Genomic DNA, 20,365 nt, shown 5'->3' on the forward strand with positions numbered 1-20,365 from the left:
GGGAAACGGCGCGATGTCCCGAGGGTGATAAAGCAGCGGATTGGGTGTCGGAGCTGCTCCTCTGAGATTTAAACCTTCGTCTTGGGTTTTTTCTGGTGAGCTCTGGGACTAAACGCCACTTGAGTGAAGTTTGCGGGTAGTGTTGAATGGGGTGGGTTTGTAATCACAAAGGTGTTTGAATTAATACTGATTTAGAGGAAAAAATCTCTTGAAAGTAAAAAGAAAAAAGCGAGTAAATAAGAAATTGAAGCTTACAGAGGCCTTGAAGCTATAGCAGATAGCAAAGTGTGCAATGTGATATGACTGCAATATAAGATTAGTGCTATATTTGGGCAGTATAGGCGTGTGGATCAGTACTTTGTGGAGAAGCTCGGAACTATACCATTGCTATACAATGGCTCTGTAATGTGATTGCATTTGGAATATGTTCAAATCTGCCCTACATTTTACCAAAATGCTACTGAAAATCTATCAGGAGTTCAGAAGGGCTAATAGAAGCTCTTAGTGCTGAAAGAAGATACTCACTTATGAACTGACTGTAAAATATACAGAGCCGAGCTAATTAAAAAGATGTAGCATAAATACTTGAGGACTGGTCTACAAAGGAAGAACATAATTATGCACTGTAATTCTTCAGGCTGATCCATTACTGGAGCTTTTTTTAGTGCTCTGGCTGGGCACTGACATCCAGAATCTTGCTACTGAGTGAATGTATCACTGGGGTTTAATGAATATGGTCTGCTGTTTGGATCATTCAGTACATAAGTACAAAGAGAAGCAGAATTTAGATTTACAGAAAGAACTTCGTTCTGATGGACAAAGAAAATCTGAAAGTTATTTTGTGTTGTTAAAAACTGTACTAGAAAGACAAGTCAACCAAGAACATGTGTTATTGATTGTCATTCACAAGCAGATGATCTGCAGTGGATACTCTCCATTTCTAATTTATTAGATCTAGATTTTAAACCTAAATGATTGATTATTCAGTAAATTTAGTAAGATTTATGATCACTGAGTTTGTGGGGTTACTCATAAGTAAGGATTGCATGTTGAGGCCCCAGGTACTTTCACTCTGCGGTTTTACTGACTTCGTTATTTTTACATGTCAGCTAAAAGAATATATTTTTTTCTTTTGCTAATATTAGGCAAGAGTTGTCAATTATAATTTTTATTATAACAGAGGTTTTAATGTATCTTTTCACATTTTTGTGCTGTAGTTTTTCTACTGTTGTGCTATCAGAGATTGATATACTTTCTGTCATGGAACTAATGGCCTGAAAAGGGCTCTTCATATATTGTAGATGAAGGAAAACAAAAGTAGTTTCTGTTTGAGGAAGTAGTTCCAGAATTAAGCTGGTTTTTTTACCAGTTTTGTAATTTGAATTTTGGATTGGTTTTATTTGCTTTGTGTTGCTTTTTTTTTCTTCTTCTTATAGTTTGCTATCATTTCTGTTAGACACTAGTGTTATACAAGTAGTTGCCAATAACCTAATTGGCAAGATTAACCATGAAGAAGAAATTAGAGGAGGTCCTAATTTCTGGAAACAAGCTTTTCTTCTCACAGTTGTCACCATCATCATTCTGCCAATCATTATGTCAATACTTGTAAATATTTAGAAGTCTTAAAGACTAGATTTTTAGGACTGTTGGTCAGATCCTGGAACTACAGGTTCAGTGCAGAACCAAGGTGCATGAGCTCAGGTACTGCATATATGTAGCCATATTGCTTATGAGACATAGCCTGTGTTTCCCAAAGCTTTGATAGTTGGATACATTTACTCCTGTATTGAAAATGGTAACACACTGAAAAAGGCAGATGGTCTGAGCCATTCCAAACCTGTCCAGTGTAGCAAAGCATCAGCCTCATGAGTGAATCTGTCACATGTCCCAGCCTGCTCCTCAATTCTGTGGGATTGTTTGCTTCTGCTGGGCTCTTGAAATTGGCTTCTGAAGATGGATGGACAAAGTACACAGGCTGCTGCTTTAGTGGTTTTTCACAACTCACTAAGGATTTCTTTTTGCACGCACTGGACTATGCTGTGCTGCAGTGAGAAAAGACCTAAACTGGTAAATCTTCAGTCTCAGGGATCCTTGTGCCAGGCTCCATCATGGGGTACAAACTTGCTCAGGATCTTGTTTTTAAAGGAAAGGACTACTTTCTTGTGCTACCTACAAGTGTGTCTGAAAGTACAGTCGAGAACCTGATTTCACCAGAAGTGTACCCATTGTGCACATACTTTTCAAGGTAAACTTAAGCAGGTTTATGTTTGCTCCTCAGCTGAAGGGTCTTGACATCCTTTACTACTTCGAGTCAAGTGTTTGATGGAGCCCTTGTTTATGAATCTGGCATAATGATGCTGGCGTAGCTGTCTACTCCCCTCTGCTTGCTGGCACTGTTACTGTGAAGCAGCAGAACACTGGAATAAGAATCCTGTCTTGTGATTATTTGTCTTACAGTAGTGACTGAAGTCCCATTGTGTTGAACACTGTGTAAAGATGCGTTAAGTGACTGTTCCTTTCCCAACAAGGTACAACAAATATGAAGGGATCAGGATATGAGCCTACATTTTGCATAGTATGGCTGTTAGTGGGGAGTTACCTGAGCTGACTGTTTGCTGTCCTTCTACATACATTTTGTTAAAACTTTTCATTTCTCTTTAAGATACTTATAACTCCCTGTCTGCACAATAAACACGTGCAGCCAGATTAAGGAACGTTATTGCAAGATCCAAGGAGGAGATAAGAGGGTGTTAGCTGTTGGGAATAATTCTTGATATTAGAAAACAGAGATTCTGCATTAGAGATTCTCTGAGAAGGGCTAACAGTAACTCTGCATAAGTGTAGGAGAATGAATAATAACAGTGGCATTCTTAATTTAAATTACATTTAAAACTTTTTTTTAGTAACTTTTGCATACTGAGTGGAGGGGAGTTTTAGCTTGGCATTGCAGCCTAGCAATGAGCAACCTTTTGAATTTTGTTATCAGACTACTGCAGCACTAGAGGCATTTCCTGAGATGCAGAAGGTGGCCATGAGGCTCCTCAAATTTTAGACTTTCTTCAGGTTTGCCTTGCTTTTCACAAGTGTTTTGCATTTAAAATAATGTAAAGCAAGTTGTATAAAGTACTGTTGTATTATTTACCTCCTCTCCTGAAAAAATCTTGCAAATACACTTGCTGATTTTTTTTCAGATGACGCCTAGAGAAAAGTTGAGAATGAGTTGGAAGGTAGAAAACAATGTTATCCCACTATTGTACTATTTTACCAGTGTGTTGCGATTCCACAGAGGACCTGTGTTTGCTTTCTAGGGAATTTACTTTGTAGAATTCTTTAAAGTACAGGCTAATGATTAAGACAAAAATTAAAAGCATTATTTCTTAGCAAATAATAGGTCTTTACTTGATTACAATTCAAATCTAAGTTAAATTAATCCTGAAGCTTCTTGAAAAGTCTGTAGGACTAAATTTTTATATTTACAGAAATTGATAATAGCCTTTCACGTATTCTGTTTTTTAACGACTACCGGTTTTATATTGCTGAACTTTTTAATGAACTTTTATTTCTTTCTCTAGTGGTATATGTGCAACACAGAACAGTTGTCTGAATCCCTTCAGCCTATTTTTGTCCAGAGCTACCTTGACCAAGGAACACAGATCTTCTTAAACAACAGTATTGAGAAATCAGGCTGGCTGTTTATCCAGCTCTATCACTCTTTTGTGTCCTCAATTTTTAGCCTTTTTATGTCTAGAACATCTATCAATGGGTAAGTGACAAGTCAGTCTTGGGAAAACTAAATAATCAGTTTGGATGTAGAGTTTTCAAGTGTTCTTGATCTGTCAGTTTTTTCTTAAATCTGTAGGTTTTTTTCCCTTTGCTAATCTGACAGATCTGAAATGCCCTACTTTGCTCTTCACACCCAATCCTCTTAATTGCAGAACACCATTTCCAGTATGGGGGAACAGAGGAGGTAATTGTAATTAATAAGAGACAGTCAGAGGGCTCTAATTGTATTTTATAACCATTACTTGTATTAATTTCCTTCTCAATAAGAATGTTCTCTTTGTGTTACACAATGTATCCTTCTGCTTTCTTCCCCTCCCGCCTTGCCCTTTACCTACTGCCATACCTTTATCAGTTACTGTTGTGATTGTCCTTGTGGGAGGTGGCTGTATCCAGTCAGTTCTGTATTGCATCTAAAACTCTTTCTATTTGAGTAGACACACCCACTGCAAACTTAGATTTCTAAACAGTGCAGAAGTTGGCCAATGTTGTGTCTGGTAACACTAATGTGGGACAGAATTCTGTAAAACTTAATTTCACCTCCATTTATATGTAAGCTGTATTTGAACAGGTAACTTCTGATGTAGCACGTTTGACTGATGAAATATCAGGAAGGCAGGAAAAGAGAAGTTTCTAAATCAGTAGTCTCCTGGTCTTACAGCATCAGTCTCTTCTCCGCTGCAGGGGAGTTCATGAGTGCTTTAGTGTTTTCCAAAGAAGTCAGTGCCTTTTTTGCTCACATCACCCCACTCTGACATATAGAATCATGGAATGTATTGGGTTGGAAGGGACCTTTAAAGATAATCTTTAAAGATAATCTAGAGCACCTATATGTTTAACATCTTATCAGTTTTGACCTTATGAAGAATGCATTTTGTTACATTTACCTGATTTCTCTACCATCCCACCACTGCACCTACTACATACTTCTGCACTGTCTGATATGAGGATCATAGCTGTCTACTAAGGCTAGAAAAAAATAATCTTTTTTCCTTATTTTCTAACCAGGTGACTTTATGAGATTCCCTGTGGTGTTCTTAGTTATTGTAGCTTTATATAAAGGTTCCTTTGGTCTCCTCTTCTTCCTTTATCTTCCCTTTTTTTTTTTTTTTTCAAAGGCTTTCCCATCCTTTGAGTAACACCTTGTAGAGCTGTTAGGAATAGTAGCTGTGAGCCAATTATACAGTGTGGACTGACACAACTATGCTACAAGGGGGCTTTACTTAAATTGGCTGTATTCTGTTTATTTTTATACATTTAATATCCTGCATTAGCTTCTTCTATATTACTTTGTATGCTCTATCCTTTTTGTTTGTTTGTTTATTTATTTTTTAGTGCGGTCAATCTTTGCCACCTCTTTTTCACATTTTTTTATTATTAGATTCCTTTTATATTTGTTTACCTTTTTTCCCCTTGAACATAAAAGATTTCTGTTCATTGTCTTTAACCTACTATCCAACATTAGTTTAAAGAATAGTATTTATCTACCTTCAGTTTATTACTGACCAGTTCACTTTCCTCTGCTTGTTCTCCTAACTCTTTCATCTTCTGAATTCTACTGTGACAGCTGAAATCTGTCACTATGTAGTCTTCAAATGGTTGCAGGCGGGCATGTCATTGACTTGATCTGTAAGGAATCCAACTGTCACCTCTACCCAATTCCTTAATGAGTTGCCTATTTTCTATTCCACAGCTCTTCATGTTGAATGCAGGATCTGCAGATAGCACTAAAAGCCGTTGTAACATACAATTAAAAAAAAAATCTTTTTGCCACTCCAGCAGTGTTACCCCCATCCTTTCTTTACATTTGTTCCCTGTCTTCCCTCCTAGTTCCACATCCTATTTCTCATTCATTGTTCATACTTCTATGTCTGCAGCCATTTTATTTCCTCTGCTCTTTCATCTTTATTTTAAGGTGGGTGGCAGAGATTCAATTCTGCAAATGTGACAAATAAGGTTCAGCCTTTATCTTTGCCTCTCTTTCTCTTCCGGCTCCTTTTTTTTTTCCTGTGTTATCATTTTCTTGAGCTGCACACCATGAGCTCTTCCTTACCTAATCAAATTCCTCCTGAAGTCTTAACCAGTGTAACTGCATGTGGCTATGTGTTTGATCTCTGACAAGTGCAAGGCAAGTTGAACTGCATTTAAAATTTATCTGAGCAGTGACCTTGTCTACTATTATGTGTGACTGGTTGCTGCCAAAGCAGATTCTAAATTACTTCATTGTCCTTCCTATTAAAGTTTGTAGAAAATTGGTAATTTCTCACTTTTACATTTCAGGCTGCTGGGAAGGGGCTCGATGTTTGTATTTTCCCCAGAACAATTTCAAAGACTGCTTAAAATAAACCCAGAATGGAAATCCCACAGACTTCTTGATTTAGGGGCTGGGGATGGAGAAGTCACAAAAGTCATGAGTCCTCACTTTGAAGAAATCTATGCCACTGAATTGTCTGAAACTATGATATGGCAGCTTCAGAAGAAGAAATACAGGTATTGTACTGAATACTTCCTGCATCATTTATATCAGACATTACAGCAAAGTAATTCCTCCATTGTTTGATCATTATGGAAAAGGTTGACCTGTATAAAAGCAGGAAAACAAACACATCTCATGTTCTGTTACCAGTGCTTTTGTTATGTGGATTTTCCCTGTTATCAGTTAAGACAAAATAGGCAGCAACCATTTTGAAGTCTTTCTTCATAGCTTGTGTAAAATTGCTTTAATCAAGGGAGTCAGGAAGATGAAATTCAGATGAACAGTCTAACTGAACAGTCCAAAATTGCAAGAGGAAGACACTGGTACTGCAGAGAAAGCAAACTGAATCCTGGTAATAAGAATACCTCAATAGTCCGTGTCTATCTAATCCTGCAGTATAGATGACTGTGTAAAGAGCTTTTTATTCTTGCTGTGCTTAGCTCCTGCTGTTTAGGCTGAATAATATTTAGTAACAAAAACCTCAGCGCTTTCATAACTTTGTTCATGCACTCGTCACAGTTCCTGGAGGTTCTTGAAGGCAGCAGATCCAGTCTTATTGACTAATGATTAGTATTTCAGGCACTATATCCCTGGACTTCAACCCAAAGAATGAAGGAACTGTGGATTTCTTCTCTTCACCTGTCATTGAGTGGAAAAATAACAGCTACTTTGCAATCCAGGTTCACACACTGGTTAATCAAAGTTGATAAAATGCAGCAAGCCATTGATCGTATTTCAACTTTGTTGTTCATGAACAAGTATCTTCAGTTTTATTCTAGGTCAATACATTCTCTTAATACCTGGGATTTTGGTTTTTTTCTCCTTTACTGTCTGAAGATTATATAATGATGGCAATATAAGTGATAATATGGCTGGATATGTAGCCATGCCCATTATTGCTGTAGTTTTCTATTCCAAAAGACCAGGACTGCGTCTGTCTCTTCTTATTGCCTCAGTGACTGACCTTACCTGCACTATCAACACATCCCTGGGGAATTTTTGTCTTCAGTGGTTCTCTCTGAACTCAGCTTGTGTTTGTTTAACAGACTGTATCTCTTTCTCTTTCATTGGTATAAATGAATGGCAAAACACAGGATTTCAGTATGATGTTATCAGCTGTTTGAATTTGCTGGATCGCTGTGATCAACCACTGACTGTATTAAAAGATATTAGAAGTGTACTGGAGCCAACTAGAGGCAGAGTCATTCTAGCACTAGTTCTGCCATTTCACCCATATGTGGAAAATGGTAAGTATACAGCTTAATAGCTATTTAGGTAGGTAAGGAAAACCTTTGTATGTTGTAGTATCCCAAATTAAATGTTTAATAAATAATTGGCATGTTTCTATTTATTTTTTACAAATAACTTGTATGGTACATGTTCAGAAGTATGAAATCATATGTAAATAGGTCTCATGATGTAAGTTGTCATCTTAACTCCTCACCATATATCACTGGCACCAACAAAAAGCTCAAATATTGAAATCACATATCCTGTTCTGGAGGTTGCCACATTTGAGTTGTGTTGGAGCAATGTGGGAAAACTGATCTCTGATTAGGGCCCTCTGCTGCTGTCATATAGCTAACTCCAGTTGTTTCTAGCGACCGACTGAGCAAAACCATCAGAAACGTGTAATGCTGAGTAGAGCAGTTCAGGTCAAACTGTTTCAAGTGTTTCCAGATGAACTGCAACTAAAAATTCATAGGGAGGTAACATTCACTTTCCAACATGAGCTCTAAAATATAAATATAGTAAAATATAAATACAGTAAAATATAGACCCCTACTAATATGAAGTACCAACCACTATTTATATTGTATTAGTAACTGGAATAAAAAAGTAAAATTCAGTGGCACTACTCCATTATTTCCACTAGTTGCATTTTAAAGAAGTACCTAACAGATTTTCAAATTTGTCCTTATGACTAAACTTCAAAAGAGACTAGAAACTGTTTTTATGTGCCTGTCATTGTGGATTCAGGTTGAAGCACCCTAAAGGTGGTTTGAATTCCAGAAGGCTGGTGTTCATCAGTTATTGTTTGGACACTGGCTCTCCTTGAGTATTTAGATTTGTCTGTGGAAAGGCATGCATGCCCAGAAAGCACAGAACTAATAACTTCAACATTCTGGCAGTCACAGATGCATCAAACTGAATCTCTTTGCCTCATTTTATGTGTCAGTGGTGTTTTGGCAGGAGGAGGATGGGAAAAAACCCCTTTTAAATATATAAAATAATGCCATCAGATGAAGAATTGCTTAAAATACAGTATTTGAGCATATAATTTTGCAAGTATTCTGAAAAGTAGTGTGTCTTAAATGAGACAGAGGGTTTGACTTACACATCTGTACAGTATTTCAAGCATATATGGTTACAACTTACTGTTCCTGTAATGTAGAACAATATGGCTTCCTTTTTTAAAAAAAAAAAAAATCTTTAAAATTCTGAATAAAAGCAATGTCTTTCTAGTCTTTCACTGGCGTATTAGAAGCAGAAATTGAGAAATTATTTGCATGGCTTTTTTATTTTGCGTGCCTTCAAAACTATGTGCCAATGTGTTTTGCAATCTATTGTACCCAGCATCTACTTTTCTGCATGTTGTTGGGTAACTACATGACAGACCACATGCAACTTCCTGGCTCAACAGAGATAGATAAATCATGGAAGAAACTACTCTAAGTTCACCTATATCCTTTATCATTAACCTCCTACAGTATACTGGGAGGAGAATAGAGTGTTCAATTTATAAATCTCAAGGGACTGGAAACCTGTTCTGTGATTGTTGAACTATGTTATTCTTACTTGTTGAAAGTTGAAATGTGTTGTAAGATGTTTCATAAACCAAAGTTATACTTTCGTTTAGTAGCAGATTAGTCACTTTGCTTAAGGCAGTTTTGTTTCCTTAATATGTTCTGAAACTCAAAAATACTTTTTTTTCTGTTTACCACTATTACAGATATAGGCCCACACAGACTTCTTTAGACAATGCAAGTTAGTACACACAAAAGTTACATTCCACTGAAGCTTTTTCACTTTCAGGTCTATTTACCTGTAGTCTAAAGAAATAATGAACTGCCAGACTGCCTTCATGGTGTAAAAATGATTTTAGAATTTCAGTATTTTCATTCAGCTGCTCTACAAGACGATGCATTTTAAGAAGTGTTAGATATGTACATATGCTTTAATATTTAACAAAAAAAAATACTTGGAACATTCAAAGAGGAGGACATTTCATGGCTCAAGTAACTTCGTGTAGCAGCTAATTAAAAACAGTTTGGACCCATCTAGAGAAACTTTAGAATTTTAGAGGGGGCAACAAATGAATAAGAGATGAGGCAGGTAAGGTGTTTGATCAGTGTATAGATCAGTTTCTAGAAATTGAGATATTCTTTTAATCACAATGAGATACTTGGATTATTACACATAATATAATGGGAGAGTAATTGTGGAAAGTGTCTATGTGAATAACAAAACTTGCTTTAAGAGAACAAAGCAAGGTGGAGGAGGAGGTAAAATGCATTTCTGTACTGACTGTTTCTGGAATTACAGTGACACCTAGAGTCCGAAGTACCTTAATCATAAATTCTTTCTGGGGCTTTTCAGGGTTTTATTTTCAACATACAAAACAACAAGTAATGCACTTATTGCACATGTCTAAATTTGGCAAGTAAGCTGGATGATTCATAAGGTATTAGACCAGTCACATAACAACATGTGTTATTATAACTATATTTTTAATAGGTATCTGTGGGGTCATATAAAAGTTGTTTGTTTCCTAATACAGTCATCCTATTTATATAAAGGCTTTTTTAGATAATATATGACTAGACTGGTTTAAGTTTCTCTAAAATAAAAATGTCAGAGACACCATACTTCAGAAGTAGCAAACACTAGCAATTCACTTGTTGAACATATTGATGTCCTTGTGATTGATTGACAGGGGTAAGAAGACAAAGGTGTATTTTCCATCTTCCTGAAATATTTGGTACTAAATTGAGCTGGAAACACAGTACTGTGCTAGAAGGACCCTTGCTTTGTCTCATTTGTTACATTGATAGCTATCACATTAACATGACTAAAACCAGATTTTCACCTATGAAACGAGTTTATGTTCTTTTGCTGTCAATTACCATACATATTTCACAAATGCTTAATTCATATAAAAGGAACACGTGTAAATTTATGTAAAAAAGAAACATAGAATTAAATCTAAACTGAAAAAGTAAACTTCTATGAAGCATTAGCAGTTATCTTATAAAAGATGAAGTCTCTTCCCACAGTTTTTATTCTTGCAGAGTGGAAAATGGAAATAATATATACCATAGATGTAATACACAATGCACTTCGTTTTAGTGATCTGTTTGGATAATACTTTCGAAGAACGCTGCCCTGTAAGGTTTTCTCCTCTCTTTTGAAAGCAAAGGAAGTCTGTGAAGAAGCTTAACTTCTTCATTTGCCCCTTTGCTTGCATGAGAAATATTGAACAAATCTGAACTGCTGCACATGCTCATCTGTTCTGATAAACAGTGTCATCTTCCAAATCATCCTAGAGGAAAAACGTAGAAGTATTTAGTTACTGAAGTGAACTTTTTAATAAAGACAGAATTTCCTTTTTGAGGCAATCTCCATCTCTTTACTGTTTCAGTAAACTCTTTTCTCCCCGCTTACATAGTTGCTTTTGTTTGTGTGACATCTACAGGATTCAAAACATGTTTCTTTTCCTTTTGGCTGTCCCTAATCTCCAGGGAGCAGAGAGGCAGCAAAACATACCCCTTATTTTCATTCTGTTCCTATCTGACGTTCAGACCAAGGACCAGGTTATGTCCGCAGGGACTTTGAAGTCTTTAAAGGGGTAATTACAGAGGAAAACATTTGGGTCTGTTTGGGAATCGATGAAGTAAAAATGTTTAGAGAAGTGTTTGACTTTGCTCTGTTTCTTCTGGTTTCTCCTTGTATCTCTGAAGTGGTGCGGTCCATGCTTAGAGACCATTTTCTTTGCTTGCAAATACATGTGACTTTACAGTTGGTTTTTTGTAACTTACATGGCATGTGCAAAATTATTGTCATATGATTGTATAAGACTTACTGGCATAAAATAGTAATGATGAAATAAGTGGTATGGCTTTAACTACGTATTCAACGTCACTGAGCTAGATTCTTAAGTTGAAGGAGGGGGAAATACCTGTAAGGATGTTGTAGAGCTTTAACAGTTTTGTTATGTTTTTATCACCTAGCTACCATGGGCTAAGGGAGCAAGAGGAACGACAATAGAAATGCATTTTTTCAAAAATGATCTCTTAATAGCTCTATGCATTTTACCAAACAGTCCAGAACCACTTGTTTTGACCTCATCTTGGCAAAATACAAATTTATGGAAGCTTCATTTTAAAATGTACATTCATTAGTGTATAGTAATTTATAGCTCTGTAATCTCATAGTCCCACGGTGTTCATAATCTAAGAATATAAAAAAATTGAATGTTCTGCTATGAATGCAGAATAACATCTTGCTTACCTGAACGTTGTCTTTGCCATGTACTTGGCATCTCAGAGAATAAGACCTGAAGTAGCTGTGGGATTCAAGAGTTCTCACATACTTCTACGTGTTTGTTTTTTTTGTTTTCCCTTTTCTTTCCACATCTTTCTTAGTTCTAATGACATGCTAATTTTGTGGAGGGGGGGAGATGTTTTTGTCAGATTCTTGTCTTTCCTTGCAATATGCTGTATGCTTGTCCAAGGGAGTGGTTAAGTCACCAGTCCCTGCAGGTGTTTAAAAGACGTAGTACTTAGGGGTGTGGTTTAATGGTGACTTGGCAGTGTTAGGTTTACAGTTGGACTCAATGATCTTAAAGGTCTTTTCCATACTAAATTAATCTAGGATTCTATATGTATATTTATATCATACACATATATAGTTTTGTATGTATGGTCATATAGAATGCTTTATAATGTCTTTGACTGTTGTGCAGAATACTTCCTTTAGACCTTTTATCATCTTTAAAAAACAAAAGACTATTTCCAGAAAATAGAAATGGCGTACTCTTAAAAACTGTCAATGTCTTTTTTTCTGAATATATTTTAGTATTGACAGATAGATACTTACACGCTGTCGGCAATGTTCAGTGAACCTCTGCTTTTGAAGTTCTTGGGCAATTGCTTGAAAAATTTTTCGTCCACTAGTGATTTTCTGCAAGTTATGTAAAGTATTTTAGGTCAGCACAACATTTGAAGTTGGGGGAAACACCTTTTTCTACCTTTTATAATTCTGATTTTTCCTCATGTGTGTCTTTGGGAATGTTACTAAATAACACTTTATGAAAATATGGTTTGGGAGGCTGAAGGGTTTTAACTAAATTAAATTGTGTCTCTTAACATATATGTGTTCTTTAATAGATATTTAAATTTATGGCTTCTGATTTTTATTCAAATACATGATACATGATAAGTTCTTAATAGGCTTGTTTTAAATACATTACAGCTTACTCAAATGTACGATTTAAACAAACAGAATTAGTAGCAAAATCTGTTATTTTCAGAAGTTTGAACAAAATTTAGTTAAAACCTAAAGGAAGCTGTGTATTAGAGACAGCCTTTATATAGATTGACTTTATCCTCTATCAAATTTGTTAAAAATAATTAACTAGTTAAAATTAGTTAAATGTGAAATCATTAACTAGTTTTGTACAAATCTGAAGTGAAGCCTTAACAGCTCTGAATGTCTCTTTAAATCGTAAATTAATCACAACATTGATGCCCAATATACTTTAAAAAGACGGGGGAAAAAAAAAAGCTCTGAATCAGACAAAGCAAACAAAGTAGTAACTTACGCAGTTCTCTGTTCGTTGGTCTTTATTCCCACTTTTCGTTAGCAGCTTTGGTTTTAACTGGAGGGAGGGATAATTAAAAAATCATTAAAACATAAGCTAAGCTAACTACTAAGGTAGCAGGACAAAAGTGTTGCCCTTTTACAGTATCAGACAGTTAGTAGATAAGTCTTTCATTAGATCAGTTTATACCATTTGAAAAATCAGAGTTGTTTTCAGGTGTGTAAGGACTATTTCAGCTTTTGGTAGTAGATGTTGGAATTATTTTTGCTTTGAGTACATTGGAACCTGCCCAAAGCACTACCCAGTTCTCAAAAATAAACCAATGGCATCACAGATACTTTTTTTTCCATTATACTACTACACCTAGTTTAAAGAAAAACAAAAATCAAAAAGATCGTCCTGTCGTTATGCTTAGACAGAGATCACTACAGCAAAGAACCATTTTACTGTATCATAGCACTTAGGACTGTGAAGTCCTCATTCTCATATCCGAGTCTCATTATTATGTAAAGATTCCAGTTGCAGTGTTGGGTGTTTTTAACTAAACACAAATTTTGTTATAGATTTAAAAAATAAAAATCCAGTAGTTACATAATTTTTAACCAGGTGCATTCTGATGTCTTTTTCTTGTAAGCATAAAACTTCTTCCAAGTCTCTGATATTTTAAAATTTTGCCAAGGTGGCTCTTCTCTATATGTATTATGTATGAATAGAATTTCATTACATGAGTAAAGTCAGTCTGGAGTAACTGTACTGCAGCTCACAAATACTTTTGACATTAAATATAAATTATTTTACTTGAAAATAATCCAGAGACTTGATGACTTATGCTAGCAGTTTCTAGTTTTGCTTTTTGAGTGTGCTTTGATAGCTAATCTCCATCTTGCTGATTAATATACTCAGGATAATTTTAACTGTAGAGTACTTTTTCTTTTAGACACTTTACTGAAAAAAGAAAATGTGGTTGATACTGTGAGCACAAGTATGTGCCACACGAGTTTGTGGATGTGTGCAACATTAAGAACTTCAACCAATCACCTCTTTAAAACTAAATCATCATAGTTATGGAATCTAGGAGCGGTTTCCTTACTCTCCTTATGGAGATGTTAAAATTGCTTAGATTTACAAAATTAACAAAATCAGAAAAATTGCTTTGAGCCTACCTTGTAGACTGCAAAGAGGGCGAATACAGCAGTGCTGTATAGAAACAGTAAGGATGAGGCGATGATAATGAAGATGAGTTTTCGACTGCTGTGCTGCTTCTCTGCTCCTTTATTAAAAGCAAGTATTAGAATAAAGGACAGTTCTGTTTCACATAGTTTTCTTAAGATTCTGCATTTCAGTCCACTTCCTCTGAGGCATTAGAAAACCTTATACCCATCAATATTTCCTGGTTAATTTATGGTCTAAATGCCTTAGTGAGATCACTTTTCTTTTGTTTCCCTGAACGTTTGCAAGGCAATGGAGACTTGTTATTTTTGGTTATGAACCCTTCCTTTAGAGGTAGACAGAGAATAAAATCCAGTTTTCCGTTCTCATAAAGGAATATCTGAATGAAGCTTACAGGCTTTTGTTCAGACATGCTATTAGATGGAGGAAGGAAAGAATATAGGAAAAGTAATAATCCAGCTAGTTTGGTTTTTTTGTTTATGGTTTTCTTTTTTTTCTATTTTAGGCATGTAGAACTGAAATGTAGTTAATGAAGTCTCATCACTTTCTTAACTAGAAGGTAAATGATACTAAGGTTCAGAACTAAAACTTTTTTCTCAAGTTGGCACGGTGAATCCCCAGTTCTGAGACCATTTGCTCTGTTGCACATATTTCCACTAAATGTCAGTTTCTCTACTTCTCATTTTTCTGTTGATACTTCCTTTCTGATAGCCATTAAAGTATCTGTGTAAGAGGATGTAGGGTATGGTTAGGTAACACAAATACAAAACTTCTTTCATTTGTAGAATTCTAGAGTAATTTGCATAATATGACACAAGAGTCTAATTAGCAACTGAGGTTGAGAGGCTATTTGTAGAATGCCTCCTCGGTTTTACTATTAATATTTTAATACAGTCACATACTACTCCTAACCATTGGTATTCCCATCTTAAATGCCATCCTTGAAAGTGTCAATAAAAAGAGTATTTAGGAAAGATAATTTATTTTTTTTAAGATGCTTCATTAAGAAGGAATGATCAACTGACCTGTTTTCGTTAGTACAGTTCCATGCCCTGTTTGTTTAGAACGGGGTGAACTTGAATCTGAAAATGCTATTCCACAGATATAAACAGCACTGTCATCTACAGTCAGATTGTTGATCTGAAGTGAAATGTTTTTTTCTGAATGTGAATGTACTTTGTACTTCTGATGATCTATGCATTCAGGAGTACACAAATCCTCATGTCCATTAGTTAAAAAGCGAAACCATAGAACTTGAGGTGTGAATGGGGAGCATCCAGAGGCAGAGAAAGCACATGTTAGGAACACAGTGTGCATGGAGTAGTCAGCTTCCTGAAATCTGGGTTGTGTTACAGTGACTTGGCAGGTATCTGTAGCACCTGTTGAGAATGAACAATTGGTAATGTGAGGGACAGTTAAAAAGCAAGGCACAATCTGAAAAGAGAAGATACTTCTGGTGTTTCTAACTTGAAATTTTTAAAGTTGTTTCCAGTAAACTTTTCATTTAGATAATTCCTACAGCTTGCTTATCTGTTCATTTAACAGTTTCACCTATGTGGTAATGTGCTTAGCTTTCTGTTTTTCTGAAAAAGCATAGAGAAGATTCATAAATCTAAAATAACACAAATGTCTCCTTTGGCCCTGGAGAAGACCAGAAGAATAACTTGTGTGGTTCCCTGCCTCAGATTTAGTCCTGAGTGTTTTGTGACATAAATCTAGCTGCTCAGTGGAGTAGTTCTGCAAGGGTTTCCCTCTCCTCCATTGGTCCTGATCTGAGTCAGGTGAGACTGCCTGATGGCAGGCAGTGGAAATGTTGTAAATGGAAACATTCATAATTTAGCAATTTCATAACAGTTATTAAAATTCACAATAGTTCGTAGACATTCTTCCACTTCATGACCTATTGACTCTGGATTTCTAAGGATAATAATATTGCTTGCTAGTTCTGACATTAAAAATGTGTGCAGGGAAAACAGGAAGGTTAATCAGGTTCCGTAATTCTAATTAAGGAACTGAAATGTAAGGTTTAATATAACTGGTGTGGGAGACTTTTATGAGTCTTTACTGAAATCCGTAATTTAAATACTGTTTTAACATATTTAAACAATGGAATTGAGAGTATTGCAGTGAAAATTAAGGTAATAGCTTCACAGCATCCTTTTCTACTTCCTAGAAAATAACAAATTAGAACAAAAATAAACTGAATAAACTTAATCTGCTGCTGATACACATTTTATAAGCCTGTCCATGGTGATACTCAGCATTGTCCCTTCATCATTTTTGTTGTTGTTTTATGGACCAACTCCAAGCAAATTCAGTGTCTGTGACTTCTACAGAAATAAAATGGAACTCTGCTTTTGTGTCAGACCAACATCAGAGCCATTCCACAGCAGTAACAACAATCTGAAGATTGTAGTAATTTAAGTTGTTGATGTACTTGCAACTTGTGTGGTGTGAGGCAGTAGCTAGTGCTTCTGCAGTTGATCCCCCTCTCTTTTCCAGCTTACTCTGGGGCTCTGGGTGGCCTTGCAGAGCAGAACTTCATGGTTTCATTTAATTTAATTTAATTTAATTTAATTTCATGCTGAGCTTCCCAAACTCTCCTTCCAAACAAGCACAGCTGCACTAAAACTATGGTGCTGCTGCTGGAGCATTCTTTGTAGGGAAGTGCAGTAGGATTTGACCCAGAAATCATAGATCACAGGAGCCTTTCAGACTTTAAGAAGAAAAAGCATTTGCTAACAGCTGTTTAATTGGGAAATTGTATGAAGATAGCAGAAATTAGCTTGATTCACAACAAAACTTCTACTGCTTATTTTGTAGCTATGTTGCAAGTCATAGCCACAACATTTTCAATCTTGTTTAATTGCTATTACATGGGAAAATACAAGCTTAAAAAAAAAAGTCTTACCAGCACTGTACAGAATCCAGTCAAATGCCAGCATTAGTAAGTTTTTTAATTTGTTGAAAGATGCCATTTCTTGTGTCTCTCTGGAAATGATTCTGCTTGAAGGAAGAGGAACTTAAGAAATCTTTGGAGTTGCAGAATGCTCTGAATCACAAGATTTAGAACTTCCTGTTTAGAAGGGTGTTTACTATTGCATTTAGCAAACTAGTTAAAGGTGCAGACCAAACCAGAAAACAATTGTTTTTTGTGGATGCCATTACTTGGAAAATGATGGAGTTTTAAACTTCTGAGAGTTGCACCTATAATCCTTCAGATTATTTTATTGGATTTAACAAATGACAACATGTTTTACAGCATGCTACAAGTGTTTGGCTTCTTAATTTTGTATGGCCCTAAGCAGTCTTTACCATATCAGCTAGTAGGTGGAGGCAACTGGAGGAAGAAAGATTCTGTAGCTATCCGCTATAATGTGGTGGTCTGTTGATGGAGGCTTCGCAGCAGACCATAATTTTCAACTTGCTGGCTCTGTTTGCTGTAATTACCTGCATCCATCTTTGGTCAGAAAGTGGGCATAAAGAAGGAATTTTATAATTGTCTGAACTGCTGAACACCAGCCTCGCTAGTGAAAATTACATTTCAGCGAGTCTTGGGACTGCTGGTTAAAAGTGTAACAAAAGATAACCTTAAGAAGGAGCTGCTTCTGAACAACAGGGAAAAACTTGAACAGATCTTGCAACAGCTCTGCTAATGGCTTGTCAATCTCCTGTTTGAAATGGAATAAAATTTGTGAAATATGCTTTCTGTAAGAAAACACAACACACAATGAAGTTTTATTTGTGATTTAAACAAAACTGTGTTGTTTTCTCAGTAGGTGGCAAGTGGGAAAAGCCCTCAGAAGTTTTGGAAATCAAAGGGCACACTTGGGAAGAACAGGTGAATAGCCTGCCAGAAGTTTTCAGTAAAGCTGGTTTTGCCATAGAGGCTTTCACCAGACTGCCGTACCTGTGTGAAGGTGACATGTATAATGACTACTATGTACTAGATGATGCTGTCTTTGTCCTCAAGCCAGTGTAAGCGTGTATGACGTAAATCTCCAGAATCTAACCCAAGAAGCAGCTTCTAAAAGAGGGGTTTGGTTTATGGTTACTTAAAGGGAGGGAATTCGGGGGTTGCCATGCTAAATAAAGCATGTAAGACCATGTAAGAAATTTAAAGGCCAAAATACTAATGTATTTCTTTGTAGTGAGATTAGGAAAAAAGGTGTTTTTTTGAACAGACTCTTCAGTTGAGAATTTCTTTTTTACCAGCTCTTAAACCAACAATGCATTGTGCAATCCAAACATAACGGGGGATATTTTTTTATACTTACCTGCAACAGGGATCAGATCCAAACAAAAGCAATAGTCCTAATAATGATGAAACTGATACAATGTGAACTGTTGTTAAAGAAATCAAGTGAAATCTGGCAATAAAGTTATCCATTCAGTTCAAGCTTTGTTGAATGCAAACTGTTGAAATGGATATTCTTCCATGCTAAGTTACTTTCTCTCTTACTGTCATTCTTCACATGTTTTTAATCATGCTAATAAACTTTTTTTGAGATGACTTTTTGCATTAACTTTTGTGTTCATTTTTGTAACCATAGCCACGCTTGTCTGCAGCAACTGCTCTTTGTGTTGAGAATCAAGCTCTCAATAGCAGCACAACCTTGTGTTTATTTAAAAAGCATTTAAGTATTGTTTAAAGAGAACAGTCCACAAAAAAATGTATCACTTTTGGTTGGGTTTCCTTCATGTTCCTCTCAAAGCCTCATAAATATTCATTGCTTTTGCATGTGCCATTTTCCAGCTATAAAGGGGTTATGGTAGAGCTTGCCAAATCTGTGCTTGAAGCTGATGAGTTTAATAACGAACTTTCTAAGCAAGTTCTTCCTAAAAGTTTTCAGCTTTAAAAACTTGCAGGCAGTTTTTTGCAAATTCTATGAATCAAACTGCTTCTGAGGATCAGGCTGTGTAGGTACCTGATTTTGAAGGTTTTGCTAGAGTTTTTAATTTCTTCAAGAACACTAAATAAATGCTATTTATTTTAACGTGTCTTGTTTTAAAAACTCTGTTTAAAATGGGTAACTTCTGGCAGTTGGGATATAACCTTCCTTTAAAACAACAAGTGGCATCATAAGTAGTACGGAAATGGCAGGCATATGTCTTACATTGATTGGGATGTAAATGTTTTGAGAGAGCAGAGGAACATCGGCTTATATATCAGCAGGTAAGTAAAGTAAGAACTGACTTATTTTTTGCTTTTGAAGGCTGAAAAAATTGTGCCTTGTGGTTTTTGTTTGAGGTTTTTTTGTTTGTTGGTTTTGTTTTGTGTTTTTTTTCAAATGATTGGTGGTCTTATGCCAGGTAGGATGTTTCAGCATGTCTTTTTAGGTCTACCTGGGACTTCCTTTGCCTGATGGTTAGCGATTTCTCTTGCTAATTTAATAGCATTCTATTCTCAATCATCTTTGTGAAATAGTAAGTATTCTGTAGTATGGGGCAAGGGGTTTGACCGGTGGGTTTTTTCAACAGTAATTCAGACTCAGTATTCTTATTTCAGCATGTGCTGTTGAATTTTGGCACAGAATACAGTCAGATTTGTCTGTTGGAAAAATGAGCTATATCTGCTTTGGAATGAATCCGTTTTTGTTTTGTTGCCTTCATTTGTACTCATCTAGTAGTGGGAAAATGTTTCTTAAGAGTAATGAATTCAGCTTCATGTAGCAAATGTGTATTAAGACAGACTTCTTCAAAGGTACTTAAGTGTTTTTATCCCACAGGTTAAAAATCACACAAGATAGTATGCATTTCACATATCTTTTAATCTTGTCATTGAGGGCTTTTGTTTGTAATAGCTTTGAGAGGTTTTTGGGACAGAAGGTGCAACATAAATAATATGGATTTATTTTTTTTTGATCTTATGATTTCTTATTTTGTTCCCTCTATATACACAAGTATTTTTACACTTGAGATGGGGAATTAAAACACTTATTGAAATGTGACCAATAACAGGGAGAAGCTATGAACAGAGTAAGCTTAAATTCTAATGTGTTCAACTGCTTAGTCCTGTTGAACATGGAGAGTAGCCCCGAGGGACTACCTACATCCAAGCTTCTAAAATCAGAGTTCCTTGTGAAGGAAGGGACGCAGTCTGGCTCATTGTGCCA

The 20,365-nt window shown here is 35.9% G+C and overlaps 2 protein-coding genes across 2 annotated transcripts; one reads left to right on the forward strand and one right to left on the reverse strand.

The window, feature by feature from the left end:
• Positions 1–3,572: 3,572 nt before the first annotated feature.
• Positions 3,573–18,760, forward strand: METTL9 (methyltransferase like 9; the record flags this gene model as incomplete). Its single annotated transcript, XM_010178982.1, has 4 exons — positions 3,573–3,763; positions 6,061–6,275; positions 7,303–7,503; positions 18,026–18,760. Coding segments are annotated over 4 exons (813 nt in total), but the record flags the coding sequence as incomplete, so codon positions are not given.
• IGSF6 (immunoglobulin superfamily, member 6) lies at positions 10,761–17,227 on the reverse strand. Its single transcript, XM_010178981.1, has 6 exons — positions 17,161–17,227; positions 15,275–15,628; positions 14,243–14,343; positions 13,080–13,136; positions 12,356–12,439; positions 10,761–10,799 (listed from the first exon to the last, which is right to left on the reverse strand). Exons 1-6 carry the CDS (start codon positions 17,225–17,227, stop codon positions 10,761–10,763), a joined length of 702 nt encoding a protein of 233 aa, XP_010177283.1.
• Positions 18,761–20,365: the final 1,605 nt, after the last annotated feature.

Source organism: Mesitornis unicolor, unplaced genomic scaffold (genome assembly GCF_000695765.1).
Source record: "Mesitornis unicolor isolate BGI_N332 unplaced genomic scaffold, ASM69576v1 scaffold6012, whole genome shotgun sequence".
NCBI classification, from domain to species: domain Eukaryota; kingdom Metazoa; phylum Chordata; class Aves; order Mesitornithiformes; family Mesitornithidae; genus Mesitornis; species Mesitornis unicolor.